Source organism: Mus caroli, unplaced genomic scaffold (genome assembly GCF_978045245.1).
Source record: "Mus caroli unplaced genomic scaffold, Mus_caroli_1 scaffold_6, whole genome shotgun sequence".
In the NCBI taxonomy this organism is placed as follows: Eukaryota; Metazoa; Chordata; class Mammalia; order Rodentia; family Muridae; genus Mus; species Mus caroli.
In genome coordinates, this window is record NW_028227261.1 from 146,038,819 (window position 1) to 146,060,090 (window position 21,272).

The following is a 21,272-nucleotide window of genomic DNA, read 5'->3' on the forward strand; positions in this document are numbered from 1 at the left end:
TGTGGCTTTAAAGGGGGAGGTGATATATTGTTCCCACTCTGCCACCTCTACTGTAAATGTCACTTCTAGGTGACTCACACCGCGTCCTGCCCTCTTTCTGTTGTTTCTCTGTAGTGGCCTCACCGTCTCTGGATGAGATAGTCTTCCAGGATGTCCAAGCAGCGCACCATCTGGGAGAAGATAAGCACCCTGTGGCCACCAGCCTTCAGCTTTGGCAGCAGCTTGTCAATCAGCACCAGCTTGCCAGCAGCCTGGATCATTGCCTGGAGCTGAAAATCTGGAGACTCTGCATTGTGTGTTTCTTTAAACTCTTCCAAAATTTTCTCTTCAGCACCTGCAGAGATTGGATGGCATGACGTGAATACTGTAAGAGGTTTTTATTACTAAAAACAATGGATTTGCTTTCAAAACCCACAGCAAACTGGCAAAATCAGAATATCCCATTCACATGTAAGAGCAGGAAGCCACTGCTTACTCCAAGTTAGATCCACACATAACTACAGGCCTAAAAAGGGACCAAAGTTTTAAGTTCCATATACTGAGGCAGTTGGAGAGAGATCCACATTTTCCAGCCACCAAATGTTTGCTGACTATATTAAAAAACAAAACAAAACAAAACCAAAACCGACCAAACAAAACACACCCAAATTTCAACAACAGACTGTTAGGCCATAAGTGTCGGAAACAAGCCAAGGGCCAGATACCTACAGAAAAACTAGAGCCTGAATTACAGGCAAAGGGGTGTCAGCTGAGTAAAACAAAAACAGCAATGCCCAAACCCTCCAAAGATGAAAACCAAGGCAACACTATGGCTTCCTGGCTAACTCCCCTTTTCTTGATGTTTCTACACTGTGCAGAAACTTGGGTGCAGTAGAGTAGACTCAGTGGAAGGACATGTCCCCGATGAGGAAGGCTCACAGCTACAGCCTTTGGCTTCCCCCATCGTACTGTGGGTTCCGGCAGCAGCAGGTAAGCTTCTCTCAATGCTTCAGTTCTTTGGCTGGAGTGAAGCAGAGGTGATCTGGCCCCCTCCTTGGCCTCTGGGGTCCCCCAGTACACAGGGCTGGGTTTCACACTCTTCTCCTATCACAGATGCTTTTGAGAAAGCACACCAAGTTTAACCTAAAGCACTCACTTCCTACCATTATACTGTGCCAGGAACTTCCTCCCACTGTTTGAAATATGTGACGCACAGATGGGGTTACAGAAATCTCCCAAAGGCGTTTGAAGGTCGGGTTGGGTCAGGAAGGCCACTGTAATGGCTATGGCACCTCTACAGGCAACACAATGCCAGTGAAGGACAGTCTCGCTTCCATTTAAGGTGGCTGGGAGGCTGTCCTTATGGGGTCATACAGAGAACACTGGATTAGTTAAGAATCATCAAGGACAGATTAAAGCCACTTGATGTTTGGAGCGAGTGCCAGGCCTTCCACATGGTGCACGACCTTTTCACAAAGTGAAACGGGCAGAAAATGCCAACTCTCTGGGAAGAGCCTGACCCTTAGTCGCCTTCCACAAGAACAAAAAGCTGAGAGTCAGATTAGTTCTGTAAGTGTGGAAACAGACTAAGGAAAGATAAGGAGGAGACGCCATGTTAAGGACAGAAGCCACAGTGTCTCTGACTAAAGGTGATGGTGTTCCCCAGGCCTGCGGTCTGGAGACCTGGCAGGCGCTAGGTTCAGAAAGCTCTCCTGGGCTCACACAGAGACTCACAGTGAATTATCACATTATATCTTTTAGTAAGTTTTACTCTTTTGTATAATGCTCGTAAGATGCTTACGATTTAGAAATGAATAATTTACCCCTATGATGTTTGGGCATTCTTTGTCTATGAGGCATACAACCCGGGATAAAAATGAAGTGTAATATAGTTTAAAACCACTTAATGATCAAGGAATCATCTTTTCAAAATGAGACTTTCACTTTGAGAAAGCAAATGTCAGGCAGGCTGGAATTATTTTAGTGAAAAATTGAAATATAAATAATTCAAAGAGAAATCTAAACTCACATTATAAAATTTTAAATTTATTAAGAAGCTGCAGAACAACACCCCTGCCTTTTTGATGCCACTGATAATTTCTTTCCTTTAACTTTTAGAATTTAAAGTGTGTGCATACGTGTGCATGTGTGCATTGGAGAGAGGGTGCCTGCAGAGCCAGAGGGGTCAGACCCTCCCAAGACAGTTGTGAGTCACGGGATGGGATGTGAACATCAGGGTCAAGCAGCTGGGGATGAACGCATGCCAAAGTGAGGCGCACTTTAACTACTCAGCATCTCAGACATCTCTCTGGATTATATCCTTTTCTTTTCAGAACTGATTGATTTCATTAGGAGTTCAAGTTCTTCCAGAACAGTTTATACCGATGATCCTTCAATCTCTACAAGCGCACGCCCTTTACAATTCTTCCAGCACTGTATTTATTATGGTAAGAGGGAAATGAGAGGGAGGTTGTGGGGAGGGTTGCAATTTCTACCCCATGTATCACGAGACAAAAATTTAAAATTAGCAATTAAAGATTTCCTTTGAGGCTAGATTTGAAAACATCAACTGGATATGGGTTATGATAAACTCAACTACTTAGTTAAAGTGCAGCTGGTAGTGCATTCATCTTGTATGCAGCGCAAAGGCAACTGGAAAGAAGAGTAGAGCTTTCCCACTTCAACAGAGAACTGCTACTGGGCGGGGACTCTGCCCGCCATATGCAGACACTCTCCAACCACATGCATCTTTATGGCATGTACTCCCACCGTCCAGAGTTCTCTCCCACTAAGCTTATCTCACCACTCCCACCACTGTACAGATTTGCCCCTACTTTTCAAAAGACATGCTCTGTAGAATAGACGTTTAGGCCGATTGGTGCACTTCCCTCTCTTACGACTAGTTCATAACCGCTTACTACGGATGATTAAACTTCCTTGCGGGTGCTACTTGGACACAGCCACAGCTCCATAAGAACTCAGTTACAGACCCTGGATAAGATTGTGCAGTGGGGCCCTGGACCAATCCATGAGATGTCCACGAGATACACTGTCTCACTCTACGTTTTCCTGAAGCTAGGAGCCCAACGTATCTGTATTTTTCTTTTTTTTAACTTTCCAAAAAAACGGGCACAAGGACACCTCCCTAACAGACACTGTGTTATTTATTCTTAGGACAAGAGAGCTCACCTCAAGGCATGACAATTAGGACAAATACCTCAAGGAATCCTAAGGGGCTCTAGAAGAAGAGCTATACAGGGGACCCCAGAGACAAATCAGACACAGAAAAGGGCCCCTGCTATGTTTTGGAGGTGGGGGGGAACCTTGGCAATGCTCTCTGCAGACAATTAACTGGAGTGAGCAGGGAGGACATGGAAGCTCAGAGCAGTCCTCCTTGTCATGGGACTGAGCGCCTGTGACACAGGCCTTGCCAGCACGAGTCCTTTACGGAGTATCTCTTTTTCTCCTCTTTCCTGCTGGGGGTTGCTGTTATCTATTTTCTCTCTATAAGGTATGAAATAAAAGTATGCGTGCATAGTCAGGTCTCTCTATAAGGTATGAAATAAAAGTATGTGCGCATAGTCAGGTCTCTCTATAAGGTATGAAATAAAAGTATGTGCGCATAGTCAGGTCTCTCTATAAGGTATGAAATAAAAGTATGCGCGCATAGTCAGGTGTGTCCCCCTCATACACAAGTACTTCCCCGAGTCCCAACTCAGCCACAGGCAAGCGGACACCACAGTGGCTGACAGCCTCATAAACATGTGTGGTTGGCTAGCACAGAGGACATGCAATTATCAGACATGGTGCTCTCTTAGAAAAGAAACACTACCGAAACACTGCTTTAAAACAGGAGTTCACAGACGTCACATCAGAGCAACGGCCTCAGGTTCTATGCCCTGAGCTTATCCTCCTGGTGGATGCTACTGTTTCTCCGCCACTGACAAGGACATCCAGGGTGGTGTACAGGTGCATACTGAGGCAGGGAAACGGGAGGTTGTCTCCTTCCCTCACAGACCTCAACACTCCCGGGTTAGCCTGCCATCACAGTGTAAACTGCCCAGATCACAGCCATACCCCTTCAGCTGATCATCCTCTGCTTGCTTGTCTGTCTATCCTTCATTCCATCTTTTTTGGAATGTTGGCTGTAATCAGTCTCTAGTTCTTTCATTTCTGAGGCAGGCTCTCATAAATGGCTCTCAGGAACAACAGCCCCTCCTTAGCCCGTTCCTCCCAAATGGCTAGCCTCAAAGTTTCTATATAACCGACAACAGTCCTGATTCTGATTCTCTGACCTCTACCTCCTCGGGGCTGAGATGACAGGAATATGCTGCCACACCTGGCTTAATGCGGTGTTTTGGGATGCCACCCAGTGCTCTGTATACTCTAGGTGAGCGCTCCACCCACTGAGATACATCTTCAGTCACATAGACACATTTCTAGCCAGTGCTCAGCTCAAACACCAGCTGTGGCTTCCTCCACCCACAGTCTGGAGCCAAAGTAGCATGTGACCCCATCTGCTTCCTTGCAGGGTCCACTGTGTCCCTCCGTGCCGCACGCTGCTATACTTTGGGTAAGGTCCCTTTGTTCTCTTTTTTGCTTGAGTTAGGGCTTCACCTCAGCGACCTTTTTCTAGTCCTGCCTGGCAAAATCCTGGTCTCATACACCATCTTCCTCTGAGACTTGCATCTCAGAGGTAGCGCCCCCTACGTCCCTACTGGCTGTGCTCACACAGGCAGGGGACACATCTCCTTAACAGTTTCTGGAAGTGTGTAAGGCATTTAACCCACGGGAGTGGAGTAGAAAACATCAAGGTTATAAAGTCCTTCTCAGTAACAGGGACAATACAGTGATCCAAACTTTCAAACCCCTTCCCATTTTCAGGGGACACTCCCTGAAGGCCTTCAGATTCCACGGGTGCCGCCCACAGGGAGATGCTCTTAAGTGCTTTGGAATCAAGCACACCACTCCTTCAAGAACACCTCACAGGCAGGGCTTTAGCCGCTGGCCTGGCCCTGCTGACATCTACTTGTGGTGCAAATACCCACTTTCAGATGAAGGCGATGTGTGGTGGCGCGGTGCTTTCAGGGAGCACTGGCTACCAACCTCAGCAACCACACACAGGGATAACCCCCTGGGAGCACGCCCTGGGAGCGGACAGGACGGTCACTGGGAGAGCCTCGGCACGGGCAGCGGGGGCTTCTGAAGCCTGTACCGACCGACCGATCTCTGACCTCCGCAGTAACAAGCCCAGGCGGGTGGGTGAGCAGGCTTACCATTGATTAGGTAGGGATGATTGCAGCATTTTCTCAGTTCCATCATAGTGTTTAAAAGGTTAGGTACGTTAGCTTGTCCACCACCTTTGGAAAGAAATGTAAAATTCTTCTCAAGGATGGCTCGGTAATATTTCTTCTGAATGTTTGTTAGCTCAACTTCAATAATAGTCTCTTCTTTGGGGGCCAAGTTCTTTTCTACATCCTCTTTCAGGCGTCTCAACATCATTGGCTTTAGAATAGCCTGTAGTTTTTGCACCTAAAAAAGGACCTCAAGTCAATACTGGTATCTCCATTCACTTGCGTGTTAAAACATCCTGGCATTAAAAAAAAAAAAAAAAAAAAGGGAAGGCTGTCTTATTTATTTAATATCCATCTTCAGTTCTTTGAAGCCTAGGAAGAATGTGAAGGAGCTAAATTGTGAGTTGTCGCTTGTGTCAGAGAGAAACCTTTACCTATTGAGAACTCCTGAATCACCTGAGGGGCTTGAGAAACTATAAGCGCGTGTTGGGGGAGGGGTATTTGTTTAGTTTCCCATCCTTTTGGGGATGGACAGGAAGAGGTCAGGAGCAACGTCAGGGGACTCTATGCTTCCCTTCCTTTGTGGAAAGAGGTAGAGCGAGGGTGAGGGCGCTGGAGGGTACTACTCTGCATCAATGAGCAAACTGAGCAGGAGTCTCCCTCTCGCCCACTGATGGCACTGTTCTGTTGTTAGTACAGAAGAGAAACAAAACAGCAAGCTCAACCAGGAGGTTTGCGCCAGGAGACTGGAGAGTGGGCAAACAAGTCCAAGATTCTGAGCTTACTAATGCATTTATTTTAAAATTAGTGGGGTGTGGGTCTCTGCTGCCTCACTGACAGGATGCTCCACACGAGTGCCTACAGGTGCCGAGTGCTTCTCACACACAAGCCCTCTGATTTCTTTCAGGAATCCAGTGGGGTAGTTGCACCTCTAATTCTGAAAGGTAAATAAATAGGCTTGCCGGGCGTGGTGGCGCACGCCTTTAATCCCAGCACTTGGGAGGCAGAGGCAGGTGGATTTCTGAGTTCAAGGCCAGCCTGGTCTACAAAGTGAGTTCCAGGACAGCCAGGGCTACACAGAGAAACCCTGTCTCGAAAAACCAAAAAAAAAAAAAAAAAAAAAAAAATAGGCTTGAAGCAGTATGATTCAGCAATGAGACCAAGGACCCAAAATTCCAGTGGACAGGTGGTTCTGTAAACCCTAGGGGTTTCTGACACTACCTGTGATGTACACCCTGCAGAAAACTAACCCAAACGGCACAAAGACCTCTAAAAGTCGCCTTTGTAAAGTAACCACACGATAAAAACTCAATGGGCTTTTCTGAGGGCGGGGGTCGGGTGCGGGAGAAGGAAACAAGAAGAGATCAACTTTGTAATGATGACTTCAAGTCCTAGAGAAGGAACCACAAAGCTCTTTGCCGGGGTGGTAACTATTACAACACAACCCTTACTTTTTACAATTTGCAAAGACCAAAAATCTTGGCCATTTCACAAGTTCATCTTCAGTGTCATGGCTGAAAGGCAACTCAGAGGGGTCAAGTACCTGCTCTTCCGTTTTCAGATCACCAAATTCTTGCATAAAGGTTGTTTCTGAAGGGAAGCGACTTGGCTCCAAGAAATGAAGCAGGCTGAAGAGCTCTTCCACAGTGTTCTGCAGCGGGGTCCCCGTCAGCAGCACTTTGTGTTCCTGGAAGAGCATGAAGAAAACAACTTGCCAGTCAGGAACAGAACAGTCTCTCGGTGCTAACACTTTCCTCTCTCTCTCTATCGTCTATTTCTGTGCACTGTGGTGGGTCAGCACGCACACAAGGTGTAGAACTCAGAGCAGAGACAAAGATCCAGGCACACATGGACATGGCTCCTGGTGCAGGGCCGGCAGACACAGAGAACACCGCAGCAAACTCTGGAGGGCTTGCCCCTGTTTCTTCCGAGTTTGCAAGGTTGAGATTTAAGGATGAGGGTTTTCTAAGTCTCCCAATCTCAGTGATTTCTTTTTTCTCTGTGTAGTTAGTTTTCCCCTGAAGTCCCCAGACTCGGTTACACGCTCCTTTCTGTTCTCTACATCAGCAGGACTCTCACCTTTCCATCTGCTTCCTGCTTGACTCATGACAGAGACAAAAGAGATGCTTCAAACAGCAACAGTACGTGGAAAACCATTTTGTTTGGCAAAAATTTTCAACTAGCAGAGTGGTCGGCTTAGTTTTAAACACCACAATCATTTTTTTTTAATCCAACGCTTTTCTAATTTTGTGTCTTTGAAACACATTAGCCATTGCTTCAACCAGAGTTCCCACTTGTGCCCACCTTCCTCCAGCCCTTGATCAACCAAGCCTTCTCTTTCTATTTCAACATAAGCAACAGAGATGCCTACCTACCTACCTACCTACCTACCTACTACTTACCATTCTCTCATTCAACATAAGGAAGCCTTTTAAATTGATCTAAATCTACAATGATATCATTCATTCATTCACTTATTTATTTCTCTCATACATTACATCCAGACTGCAATTTCTCCTCTCACCTTTCCTCCAGGTCCTTAAAAAGAAAAAGTTAAGACAGGGTCTCACGTGTCCCATGATGGACTTGAACTTATGACCCTCCTGCCTTCACCTTCTAGGTGCTGAGATTAAGGAATGCATCACCGTGCCAGGTTTTATGCAGTGCTTTGTGGGCTGGGTCAAACCAGTGCATTGTTTGGTGATCATTAGGCTCTGCCAACTGAACTACGTCCTTAGACCCGAGCTTTCAAATTTTAAAAGCCTTACTATTTTCTTCTTTGTTTGGGTTCCTGGTGCACAACACAAATTTACTTTAGGAAGTGACTGCAGCCATGCAGTAATTTCAAAATAAGATTCTGGTTTAACTTGAAAGCTGACCACACAGAGCATGTACTCATTGAACCCTAGTGACATAATCTAAGTAAGAGCAATCTCTCCCAGGCCTATCAGTCAGTGAAGCACTTTAAAAGTGAGGTGAAGCAGTTTGATGGGTTTGTTCTGGTTTCTACCTCTCTTGTAAAAGTCTCTGACTAAAGCAGATGAGTGGCTTATCATCATTACTAAGCTCACAAAGCCTGTGCAATCTGCAAATGAGTTCAAGGTCTTCTAGACTATTTAAGTTTCACCGGCTGTGATCTCTGATTAGCCAAAGTCCTGAATGGCTTTATCCAAGAGCGTTTGAAAGTGTCATCACGGACCAAGGGGAGAATCGCAGCAGTGAAGGAACAGTGGCCATGCTGTGTTGACTGTCTCAGAGCTATCTCATCTCCTTCCTCACGAGCTTAAGGTCTGAGCACTTAACTTAGAAATTACAAACTTTTAGGTGTGCACATTTCAAAGGAAACTTATTTGAGCAAAGGACCCCTCCTGTCTTGGGCTACTGGGCACTACGGCCTCCAGTTCAATGGGTAGGTAGAACTGCACCTGCCTTGAAAACATGATTGCTTTCTTTAGTGCAAATGGACAAAGTGTACTTAACTTCGCTTTAGCAACACATTTTTGTGTGAAGCCTCCTGTCAATGAATGAGGAGACAACAGAGTCAATGGCCTCTAACAACTTCAGGATGCCCCTCTTTGTCAAGGGCTTTCCTTTCAGAGCTCTTACTGAGGATGTTGTCAACCATGATCACCCCCAACACAGCTCCATGTCTCTCGTTACAGAGCAGAGGCAGACACCCAGTAATCCTCCCTTCTGGCTTGCAGGTCATCTTCACTAAGCATGTGCTTACCCCTGCCAGTCTAGCCTAAGGATCAGCATCCCTAAGGCCTACAGCAGGCTGGACGGCGCTGCTCCTCACTAGGTAACTCTGGCAAGAGAATAGGCTCAAATGACATTGAAGTTAGGACTTAAGCACCAAGCAGTCAGCTATTCTCAGCTGCATCAATACAAGGACATTTTGGCCTTGAACAACAATAATATCTTCCACCTTAAAAACATCTCTTCTGAGATAGGACACTAGAGATTCTGAGTACATTATCTTAAACGCTACAGGCACACTGGCTATGACAGACAGAACCCCAGGACTGGTCTCCCACTTCGAGGGGCAGCCTCACCCTACCTGTCTAGCTCAGTGAAGAGAACATTATAATTTTCCTATGTGCTATTATGCATAAAAACGTAAATAAATATTGTGATATGTAACGGAAAAGTTACTGCTATGCCAGATTCTAATCCATTAATAAAAGAGTAATTTCTACAATACCTCAAAAGCAAGTAAATGTTTTGATGTTGAGAGAAGTTAAGTACATTTCTCTCACTAACTAAGGAGTATTTTACAATGAGAAGCTACTATTTTGAGACCTGTAAACTAACAACAGAGTACAACTTAGGGCAAGCTCAGCCCCATGACTTTAAAGCCTTCAGAAACAGCCTGTCTCTTGGGTGACCGTGAAGGCACACCTCTGCTCTGAAGACAGAGAGAGAGGTCCTGAACATTTGTGTTTCCCTGCAAAGAACGGATTACTTCCCTGCACTGCTAGAGTATCACTCAGGGAAACCGGAGCCAGCTACGAGTCCTTCCATCTCCAGAACCCAAGTCAAGGACTTTCTCTGGTTTTCTAAATGCTCATGCTGCTTTGCCGACTGGCTATCAAATTTGGTGAACTGCGTTCCAAAAGATCTAGGACCTTGTTAATAAGCTGTTTATTTGATAGAAAAATGGGAAATGCTACCCTAAGTAGGAAGAAAAAAAAATCAGTCAATATTCTTCATTTAAGCAAAATCAGATTTCGCTGTTTGTAATTAAAAGAATGGCTGGTTAGGCCAAACCCTTGCAAAAGCTGTGACAGAGAGCTCTGAGGTTCTCTTCAGCAGGTCCAGTCTTTAGGAAACCATGTACAGCCCTGAAACAGCAGAAGGTTCCTTCCCATCATCCACTCTCAATAGCAAGACAGCTACAGAAGTTCTCAACTCTGCCACTGCATTCTACAGGATAACAATTCTTTTTCAAATGTACATTAAAAATGAGAAGCTGGGCTGGTGAGCTGGCTCAGCAGGTAAAAGTTCTGAAAACCCGAATTCACTCCCTGGAACTCACACAGTAGGGAGACCCACGTGGTACCCTCACTTCCACAAGTACACCATGGTATGTGTGCAACCTCAACACACAAGCAGATCCATGCAAGAGGGGGAGGGGAAGGGGGGAGGGAGGGGACAAACAAATGGCCATACTAACTTGAAAACTATGGATCGAGAAGGAATTCAAGGACAGAAGAGCTGTAGCAACTTCTATCAGAGGATTGTACACACAGCAGCAGGCATAACAAATAACAAAATCCTGCTATTCTTACAACATGTCACTGATAATTATTCCTACAGAAAAGAAAAATCTTTACCAAAGTAGGAAGGCGTGGCTATTTCTTTGGGAAAATAAAATAAGTGTGGTTTAAAACCCCAGAGCAAATGTGAGGCCTTCAATATTCCAAACTTCTCAGCATCTGCAGAAACTGAACAGATGTCCCAGCCAACTAACCAACAGTGTGCATGTACAACTGCCCTCACTGGAGCAAAAACACGTGCTGGGAAATGTAGGTGGCCTGTCATCGCGGAGGCAAGGCTTGGCCCAACAGTTAATGACATGGCAAATATTTGAAATTGATGTTGGTCAAATTATCATGACTATGCTCTGCTGAGATGCCAGCAGACAGCAGTCAGGAAGGCAGCACACTCAGAGACCAAGGCAACAGTGCAGGGACTCAACGGCAGCAGCCACGGTCACTAACCAAGTCCATCATCTTCAGCCCTTCCAGCAGCTTGCAGTTTCTGTTCTTCAGCCTGTGGGCTTCATCGATGACCACACAGCGCCAGGGAATATTGCGCAGCTCAGGACAGTCCGTCAGAATCATCTCGAATGTAGTGATGATGGCGTGGAACTTATAGGACCCCTTTATCACTCGACCCTGGGGGGGGAGGGGCACAGCACATGAGAGTTGTTTCACAGGACTGGCTATGTTCCTACATTTGAGCATAAAAAGGCTTCTAAAATATATGTATTTAACCCTTTGGAGACCTCTGTATTTTAGGTAGCACATTCTGTTGTCAAGTTTTCTGGTTACAGTTATTTTAGTTAAAATAGGATTTTGAAACATTTCCTTTTAAAAAGAAACTGGTGAAGTACTAGAAAAATTTGGGGTCAAATTTCCTTAGAGAGCACATATGAATAAAGTGACATTAAGTGCTCCAGTCTAGTCACAGCCCACAGAACCTAACAGGAAATTCAATACTGAGGCAACGTTATTTTTTTTTCAAGTTTCTCTAACTTAATTTTTTTCTTTTCTTTTTAAAAACATTTCTGTAAAATACCAAAATATTCAAAATTTAAAAAAGAATCCAAAGAGGATGAGCCTTATAATTTCTAAATCTAAAGATAAAAACAGATTTGAATATTTTTTAATCTTTTAACTATAGGTCACACTTTATATTGTTTCCAACTCTACAACAGCCTCTACTACTTAAAGATTACACATGTTTTAGCATATACCATCCCCTATCCTGCATGCATAATGCTTTACTGCCAGTAAGAGGTAATAATTACAAGCAGGTAACTACAAGACAAGATTAGAACAATTCTCACACGAGCAAAGCACTAAATCCCTCCTCTGTGGCATACTTGGAGTTTTACAATACTTGATGACTTTTTCACTTCTGATCATTGTACAATAAAATGTCCCTCCTGGTCACATTTTAGTATTATTTTTTTTTGTGTGGCATTGTCTTAGGCATACAAAATAGAACTAGGTTACTAATATGTTAGAGAGTTTGTGGTCTTAAATGTTAAGTTACTCTTTAAGGACAATTGTGCAAACATGCATTGGAGAAGAAATCTCAAGCAAGTTTCTCAAGTAAGGGAAACCAAGGCTTCTATCCCCAGGTCATAGAGATCCGAGTCATCAGCCCTCTAAAACATACACAACATGCACAGGGGTCACACCCCACCGCTTTACCTGGGGATCTTTGAAGTACATTTCATACAACTGAATGGTCCGACGGCTGGCTTGGCTCCCATGGTACACAACCACGTTCAACTCCGTCCAGGTTCGGAATTCCCTTTCCCAGTTGGGGATCGTGGACAATGGGGCAATTACTAAAAAGGGGCCATGGATTCCTTTCAAGTATATCTCATAGAGAAACGTAATGGACTGGATCGTTTTTCCCAAACCCATCTCATCTGCTAAAATGCAGTTTCGCCTTTAGGAAAGAAAAGGACAGGAAAGCTTCGTGATTATCAGCTGTCACTCTCTTTTTACAGAGTATACACTCCATAAATGCATACCCCATACCACCTTAGCTATTTTCTTAGTTCAACAAAATATATCTCAAAGAAAAGTCCCTAACAAACAGATATTATTTCTACATAGATCTGTTGATTAATTTGGTGAATAAATTAAGTATATTCCAACAGTTGAATTTTAAAAACGTATTACAGCATTAAAATTTATATTCTTAATACCACAAAGGATATGAGCTACAGCATTTATTGAAAGTAAAAAGAAGCATGTTTACATACATGTTGTACCAATTGAAAAGTAGCCAGTTTACTCCCTCCAACTGGTATTCCCTGAGTTTGTTATTGTTTTTATACTCCCTGGAACTCTCCGATTTCTTCCAGTCATCAGCAGGAGGTCGTTCCTGTTCCAAATATAGTAGATGCCATTAGTGGTTTCTCAGTGACTACACCACTATGCTATGCCCAAATCAAACCCTTTCCCGAGAGCCAGTCCTTACCACCCGCTCGGTTTCCGGCTCCCTGGACATGAGTTTTTCAAACTCTTCGATCTTTGCTTGATCTATGTCCTGCTTCAGCTCCCATGTGCTGTCTTCATAAGGGAGTGAGCACCACTTCACCAGATAGTGAATCACAGGCTGGGCCAGGTTCAAACAAATCAGAACTAAAGTCATTTGACCAAATACTATATATTCAGGAAAAGACATGAGCTCTGCTTCCCTGACCAAGACAACCCCCAGCATTGGGAAGACTCAACTGCCCACATTTTAAAACTCTAAGCACTGAAAGTGGTCATTTCCAGTGTACTCTAGAAAGTGGATTATTAGTTATTAACAGAAAAAAAATGAGCTTTTTATCTGAATCATTGGTTCATGACCAAATATTAAGGAGTAGCTAATGAATACCAAAAAGCCAAATCAAAGGCTAATTTTTATGTAATCTAATTACTCAATTACATGACTTGGATTTATTATCGTAAGCGATTTGTTTACATAACTGAATAGTTGCCTGAAGAGTGGAAAACAGACAAGTTTATTACACAAATCAAGCTTTTTCTTCAAGGGAAAGATTATATACTGTTTGCACTCAGTCACTTTACAATGTGAATGTGACCGAGCTCTGGAAGACTGAAGGGGAAATATTTTGGGTGCTCTGAGTCAGTGGGAATTCTCCTTGAGGGAAGGAGAATTGTTGGCTCCATTAGGGAAGACTTGGTTCTGTTGATCTTCAGGTCACGATCAAGGTACACTGATTTGCCAAAATTATCTGCTGACAATGTAAATCTGCTCTCGGACAGTGGTTTTAAGAACAAGCAACCAAGGCAAATGTGAGGAGGGCATCCCAGAGTCTTTGAAACACTGCAAGTTTCATTACACAAGTTTAGAGTAAAAGGAAATGATTCCTGGAGGCTGCCTCAAGCCAAGCAAGAGCTGTGCACTTAAGCAGACAGTGCAGTTCCACAGAGAGGCTGGGAACACCAAAGCTCATGAAAACACAAGGAAGCCAGGTCTGGGGGTCTCAATAAGAAGTCATTTCTACTACCCTCAAAGCACCTACTAAGTGAAGGCCACTAGAGTCGCTAAGGGTGTGCAGTGCCAACTAATATTAAACTCTCTGTTATCCACTACAGGGGTGCTATCAATTCCACAGGGGAACTTTGTGCCACAGGACAAATGTATACAAAGTCTGTGGAGGTCCTTACTGATCAGCATAGAATTATGACATTTTAATGCAGTTAAACGGATTGAAAACCACTTAAAAGTGAAACTATTCAGATGGAACATACACACTATTAAGCCCTATTAAGTCACAAAACTAATTACAAATCATTATGTTTCAGTTAAGCACAGACTAGAAGCCTGGTAGTGGAGGCTCTGACCAGGCTGAGACCTTGATTCTGTCCCTTCTGTTAACACATGTGAGCCACCCAGGGTAACACAAATGATCTCTGTTACCTCGCCCCGGTCATCTGTGCTACGTGCAAAGTCCATTATCCGGTCAACTTCCACATAATCTGGATTAAACAGGTCATCCTCAATCTGTTCCCAGGAAGGAAAAAAAGGCTTAGAGTTTCGCTCCTTTCTCCAGAGAAACGGCATTTCACTTCTCACTAGGCAATATTTTGGGTCACAGCAACACAAAATTTGTATTTGACATCTTTTATTATATTAATTGAAATGCTACAATTTAGCAAAATCACTCCCCGTGAGGAAATCAAACTTCTCAGACTTTGTTAACTGAGTATTTTAATTACTGTGTGAAACCTTCTACTGTGAGGGAATGTTTAAGAATATTTCAAATGAAGTGTGAAATTACAATTCACTAATGGGCAATCCAAAAGGCCTATGGCATGCAATACATTTAGCATTCTTGAAAGTACAGCCTGCAGTGAGGAGTCAGAGCCACACACGGTACGTCCTAGCGAGCGCATCTCAGAACGCTGCACAGCACCACGGACAGAATGTTAGCATAAGCCACCAACCCTGAAATCAGCAGGTCTCACACTGGTCTGTGAGCAGGGTCGGGATGGTTGGAAATCTTTGCCAACCGATATCACCACCTCACATAGAATAGCAGTCGTCCCATTAATCTTAAACATTCCAATAACTTAACTGTACTGAATGCTGAGTGTTTAGGTAGAAGAGTCCAAAGTAACCTGAAACACAGTTACTTAACTAATTTAACCAATATCCTCACAATGTTTACAAGAGCAGAGTAATACTGTTTGTTTAGAAAGACTACGGGGCTAGAATACGGTTCAAGCAGATTATGGTTCATATGGAAGAGCAGACTGCTGCTCCCATGAAAGCTAAAGGCCACGTCAGACTTTAAGAAACCTACATCTGTGAAGGTTCTGATCTTAGTCAGAAACAAAGACGCACAGTCACATGTGCTGTAGAATAGCTCAGTTAACACTCCGTAATGCTTACATGCAAAAGGCAGCTTAGAGTCAATTAGACCTCATTCTCTGTCACTCTGGCTATTGTACCCACTTAAAATGTCCACCCTGGGTGCTTTGGATTATAAACTATGAACCAAACAACACACACACACAAATGTGCCTCTGCTGCCTTCCGTTTTTCCTCAGAGGTGAGCGGTAAGAAAAAGACTACACCACGGCAGTGTTAACGTTCTGATGAATTTAGCTTTGCCAAAGCTGCTGGATTTAGGCAATTAGCACATACATATTATTTATATACAACACAAGCCGTAAAAATACTCCACAAACTAGTCCTGGATGGCAAAAGCCCTCTGTAAGACCACTGTCTTTCCAGCATGAGCTTTTATAGCCAATACCCAATTTGTTCTCTCCTACACCCTCTTCCAGTGCTCTGTGGCATCAGGCATATGATGGGCTTCCTGTCCTAGATGTTATTTCTGAGTAGACTGTAGGTTCAGAAGAGTCAGGAAGGCTAAGCTTCAGCAAAGACTGCAATAGCAGCCATAGCCAGAGATCCTAGACAGAATCAGGGAAGGGTGCACAGAGCTGTATTCTTTTCTGCTAACCCTCATTCCAGATAGAACCAAGATTTCTCAGTTGCCATTTTACCAGGGTGCTTTGCATCCTGGATGCAAGTGACATGTGGACAGCATGTTCAGAGAAACAGGCTGTATATTAGTGCCAGGCACAGTTCCCTAAGGAGTGAATATAGGAGCCAGAGTCCAGGTGAACTGAATGAACAGGGCCCTGATTTACAGACAGAGAAAGCCCACAGAGCTTCCTGGTTTCCCCCCTGCTGCGCCTCACAGAAGGTCAACAGTACACATGGGTTCTCTCTCTGCTGATGCTGGTCACCCAGTATCTCAACATTTTAGCTTAACTTTCATTAAAAGGGGCACAGGAAATAGAAACACACAGGTTTATTTTCCAGACTACTCTTAAAAAAAAAAAAAAAAAAAAGCCTTGCTAACATTCTCCCAGGTGAGAGATCTGAGTCACACTCAGGAGCCTGAGCCCCCCAGTGTCAAGCACTCACTGCTATTGAGACGACAGCAGGGCAGGAGGCTGAGACCAGGTATCCTAGGCTGCCTGCCTGCTTGCCTGCAGGTACCCTGAACATGCTCCAGGAAAGCACACACGTGACCTGAGACTCTCGACTCTTCCATCTCTTCCTCCTCCTCCTCTCCACAAAAGGCTAAACCTGAAAGGCTGACCAGTAGGAGCATTTCACAACCCTATCCTTCACCAGCTTACGTGCAGTTACGTCTTTAGTTTTTTCCTTTTTGCCTTTGCCCCTGTCGGTGTGGAAGGAACAAACCCCACAGACTCACATTTGCAAGCAACATGCTTGGGCCTGGCTAACACTTTCTGGAGAACAGCTAAGAAACCATCAAGTAAGCTCCTTCAAAGTTAGAGAGCTGCTGGTTTCTAAATCTTCTTGTCTTGTATTTGAACATAAGTTAGTGACCTCGAGTCCAGAGAGCCAGCTAAGCAGCTTGTAAAAGCATCTCTGAGACATAACTGACCATGTCAAGGAGCTGGTCCTCTCCTCAGAGAAGGTTAGATATCTCTGTCTATCTTTACCTAATAACCGAGGGCAAAGAGGACAAGGGCAGGAGATGCTGCCTACCCTCTGCTCAATGGCACAGCATCTGTTCGTGACCTTGCTAAGAGGCACAAACTTGAGCAACCACCACTGGCTACGTATCCCCATCGCCTAAAACCCCTCCATACTGAAGCTTCTGCCCTGCTCTCTGCAGACCTCTGTCTGCTTACTTTGTTCCTTTCTCGGCTGCATTCTCATTGTACAATATTAACCACTGCTATTTGCACATGTCATAAGAACCAGCGTTTTCTAGACAAAGCCAACAGGAAGAATGAGAAATTTCCTGTTTACAAATTCCAGCAGTACCAGTTAACCAGTGTGCAAGTCACAGTATCAAACCAGTTAACTAGTGTGCAAGTCACAGTGCCAAACCAGTTAACCAGTGTGCAAGTCACAGTGCCAAACCAGTTAACCAGTGTGCAAGTCACAGTGCCAAACCAGTTAACCAGTGTGCAAGTCACAGTGCCAAACCAGTTAACCAGTGTGCAAGTCACATTGCCAAACCAGTTAACCAGTGTGCAAGTCACAGTGTCAAACCAGTTAACCAGTGTGCAAGTCACAGTGCCAAAACAGGCTTTGTTAACAGATGAAAGTCCTAAAATTCAAACTCTGGAATATTTTGATAAAGAAAACATTTCAAAATTCAAAATCTAATCAGGTTAGTTCATACCTCTGAAAGGAATTTGCTCTGGCCCTGTTTTGACTTAAACCGTTTTATCTTTTGCTGAATTCTCTTGTCTTTTTCCAGATCTTCTACTGACGCCCACTGACAATGAAGATAGGAGCTGGAACAGGAAAGGAATACTCTTAAAACATTTAGAAAGAAATCATCTAATTTATGTCTTACTAAAAAAATCATCAAAAGAGAACACACACACATACACACCTACTTAATGATAATGGATAATGCCAAGCATCCAGTATAGCTACTAACATTTGAAAATAAACGAGAATCAGTAATGTAATAGTACTGAAAGTTGCTATCTGCCTAGCCTTGGGCTTTATCCATTACCCATTAAAAAAAAAAAAAAAAAAAAAACCAACAACAACAAAAAAAACCCAAAAACTTAAAAGCTAACAAGCAAACAGAAAACAGCCCAATAACAAATTGTTTTCCTAAGTTAACAGATTACATGTCAGTATCAAACAATGAGCACTACAGGGTACCCTTAATTATGAAATGTTTTGAGCCTTTTAACTTTGAGAAATAAAAGGGTTTTATCAAGTTAAAATAATTTAAATTTAAAGCCTCAATTCCTTTGGGGATAAGCGAGTAGTAGGTCCCCAACTCACAGCACGACTAGCCACCAAGAGTGACGGTGCAGCTCTGGCTCCAGCCCATGACCCTCAACTATCATTCCTGTCATTAGCTTGTGTTCCTAAGAGCTTGAAACAATGTCTCCCTTTAGACGGTTTTCCTTCCTTAACCTGGACCTGAACATCCTCTGATCCTCCCTTCTGCTTGCACCAGACTTAGAAGAACAACACCTTCCACGCTGTGCCTCTTTGTGCTACTTGATATTTTGGCACTGTGTTGCCCCATCTACCCATCACTGCCCCTAATAGCTACCATCACCTTGTTTTTCTTTCCGGTGACGACATTAAAAAGTTGGTACTAAGTACATGGGTCCCAAGCCTAAAATCATAGCACCTGGAATGCAGAGGCAAGACAAGAGTACGTTCAAGATCAGTCTAGGTGACACAGAAAAATCCTTTCTTCAAAACACGAAGGGCCAGGGATGTAGCTCAGTAGCAGACCATATTACAAGCATGTGCAAAGTTCTGGGTTCCAGCCCCATCATCTTTAAGAAAGGAAGAAAGGGACATACTTGGATCTATGACTCTTCTAGCATCAAGACACTGCAGCACACAGATTAAGTGGTGATTACAGAGTCTTTCGAAACCCTTTTCTATTGATATTTATGTCCTAATATGTATTTTCAAATGTACAGTTGATTAAACACTAAAGTTAATTGAAAGACAAAAGTATTTTAAGCAGAAATGCCTCACACAAATATCAATTCATTTAACTCCCAACATATACGCAGAAAACAGACCAAATGTGCATACATCAAGAAGCAAATAGTCATCATAAATAGTAAGGTAACAGCTACTGTACTGTCTGCTTTCACCTTGGACAAACTTCTAGTACACAAGTAACCTACTCCAGACTTCCAGGGTAACTGACAGAAGAAACACATGGGCAGTTAACATTTTTGCCTTGAGAAGGGGACAAAGACATATGAGGCCACCAGAAAGGCTCCAAGCTGGACACAAGCACATGGGCTGGCATAGGCTGGCCCTGCTCTGCCACCTGCTATCTGAAATTTTCCGTCAGAAACTCCACTTTCTCCCTTGACACTGATAACTCATGGAGGCTCAAGCAGGGAGAAGAAGAAGGAAACAGTCAAAGGCTGCCTGCATCTCTTGTTCATTAAGGAACAAAGCAGAAGAACTCTTTCTCACAGACTAGCTAGCACTGAAAACGAGACAAATGTTCATGGAGGGGTCACTATGAGAAAAATAAACTATTAAATAACCTCAGGGAAGCCTTAGAAAAACATGGCTTGCAGTTACTTTGCAAAACAAACCTTCATTTCAAGACAGTTTTCTAAAGAAATGACTTAAATAATATTTGTATGTAATGTTGAAAAAGATGGTACAAAAGGGAAATTAGTTACGCCTATTTCCACATGTTAGTGAAGGGTTCTAAGTAAGATGCTAGCAAATGCCCCATACTGCTTTAAGAAGACAGCAGATGAGCCAGCAAGAGGGCTTAGTGGTAAGGGATGCTTGCCACCAAGTCTGATGACCTGAGTTCAATCCCTGAAACACACACTGTGAAAGGAAAGAACCAACTCCTGCAGGCTGTCATCTGACAGACAGTCTCTCCCACCCCCAGATCGGGAGAAGAGAGGAAGAAAAAAAACCAACAAGAAAGTAAGATTTACTACAGTAATAATAGAGTTAGCTGAGTGTTAGAAAATCTATTTTAAAGTAAACAATGTTGATATATGTCTAAGGAGAAAAGTCACACAATTATTCCTATTGGTGCTCAACATTGCTTGAAATTTAACACTTACAGAAGCTGTTTTAAAATTCAGGATACTTAGCTGTCTCGTATGAGGTATGTCGGTGCCTGGCAAATACAGAAGTGGATGCTCACAGTCGTCTACAAGACGGAACACAGGGCCCCCAATGGAGAAGCTAGAGAAAGCACCCAAGGAGTCTGCAACCCTATAGGTGGAACAACAATATGAACTAACCAGTACTCCCAGAACTTGTGTCTCTAGCTGCATATGTAGCAAAAGATGGCCTAGTCGCCCATCAGTAGAAAGAAGAGAGGCCCCTTGGTGTTTCAAACTTTATATGCCCCAGTACAGGGGAATGGCAGGGCCAAGAAGTGGGAGTGAGTGGGTAGGGGAGCAGGGCGGGGGGTGGGGGGAGGGTATAGGGAACTTTCAGGATAGCATTTGAAATGTAAATGAGGAAAATATCTAATAAAAAAGTTCAGGATGCTTGGAATCTATTGCTATTTTATGAACATAATTAAGATATAGGCTTTACACATGAAGCTAGGTCTTATCAGACAAGAGATGCAGCACGGACTTTTCCACAAAGGTCAGGGGTAAGGAAGATATGGATACCCACTATTATACAATATCATGTAGGCACCAATGCCATTAAATAAACTATCTCTACTTGCAGACTAAATGATTACACACACACACACACAAAACCCACTAACAGTTCAGAAAACAAATTCAAAGAATAAAGCAATTCAGTAATGTAAAAGAAAGTAAGTTGGCAGATGGAGTTAATAAGTAGACATCATTCACAAAAGCAGCCAATGAGAGGGCATTACATTTGCATAAAACTTCTTTCATAGCAGCGCCAAAGACAAAGGATTTAGCTATGAATTTAACACAAACTGTACAAATGTGCGTAATGAAATGTCTACACACTCAAAAAAAGTCACAAACATAGAGCTGAACCAACTAAAAGGATTGTAGGCTTTCTATACAGTACAAAGTCAATATTCTAAATTATAAATTTGTAAGTGTAATTCAGTGAAGAGAAAAATAATCGTGGAACTACACAAGTTCACAGAAGATTGCTTGTTAATAATAAATATGCAACAAGACCCACAGAAACACTAAAAAACAGGGAGCATCTAGGAAACACACCAGATATTAAACTACACTAGACAGCTCCCGAGGAAGCCGG

At 43.4% G+C, this 21,272-nt stretch overlaps 1 protein-coding gene across 4 annotated transcripts in view; it reads right to left on the reverse strand.

The window, feature by feature from the left end:
* The window catches only part of Chd7 (chromodomain helicase DNA binding protein 7), a 176,542-nt gene that overhangs the window by 28,909 nt on the left and 126,361 nt on the right, over positions 1 to 21,272 (reverse strand). For all 4 annotated transcript variants that reach the window (XM_021160001.3, XM_029475873.2, XM_029475875.2 and 1 more), the window contains exons 8-16: positions 17,716 to 17,830; positions 14,454 to 14,537; positions 12,999 to 13,136; positions 12,781 to 12,902; positions 12,218 to 12,461; positions 10,997 to 11,173; positions 6,817 to 6,960; positions 5,256 to 5,511; positions 124 to 334 (exon numbers count right to left, since the gene is read on the reverse strand). In XM_021160001.3, the coding sequence (XP_021015660.1) occupies positions 124 to 334; positions 5,256 to 5,511; positions 6,817 to 6,960; positions 10,997 to 11,173; positions 12,218 to 12,461; positions 12,781 to 12,902; positions 12,999 to 13,136; positions 14,454 to 14,537; positions 17,716 to 17,830 (1,491 nt within the window). The remainder of the gene's footprint in view (positions 1 to 123; positions 335 to 5,255; positions 5,512 to 6,816; positions 6,961 to 10,996; positions 11,174 to 12,217; positions 12,462 to 12,780; positions 12,903 to 12,998; positions 13,137 to 14,453; positions 14,538 to 17,715; positions 17,831 to 21,272) is intronic.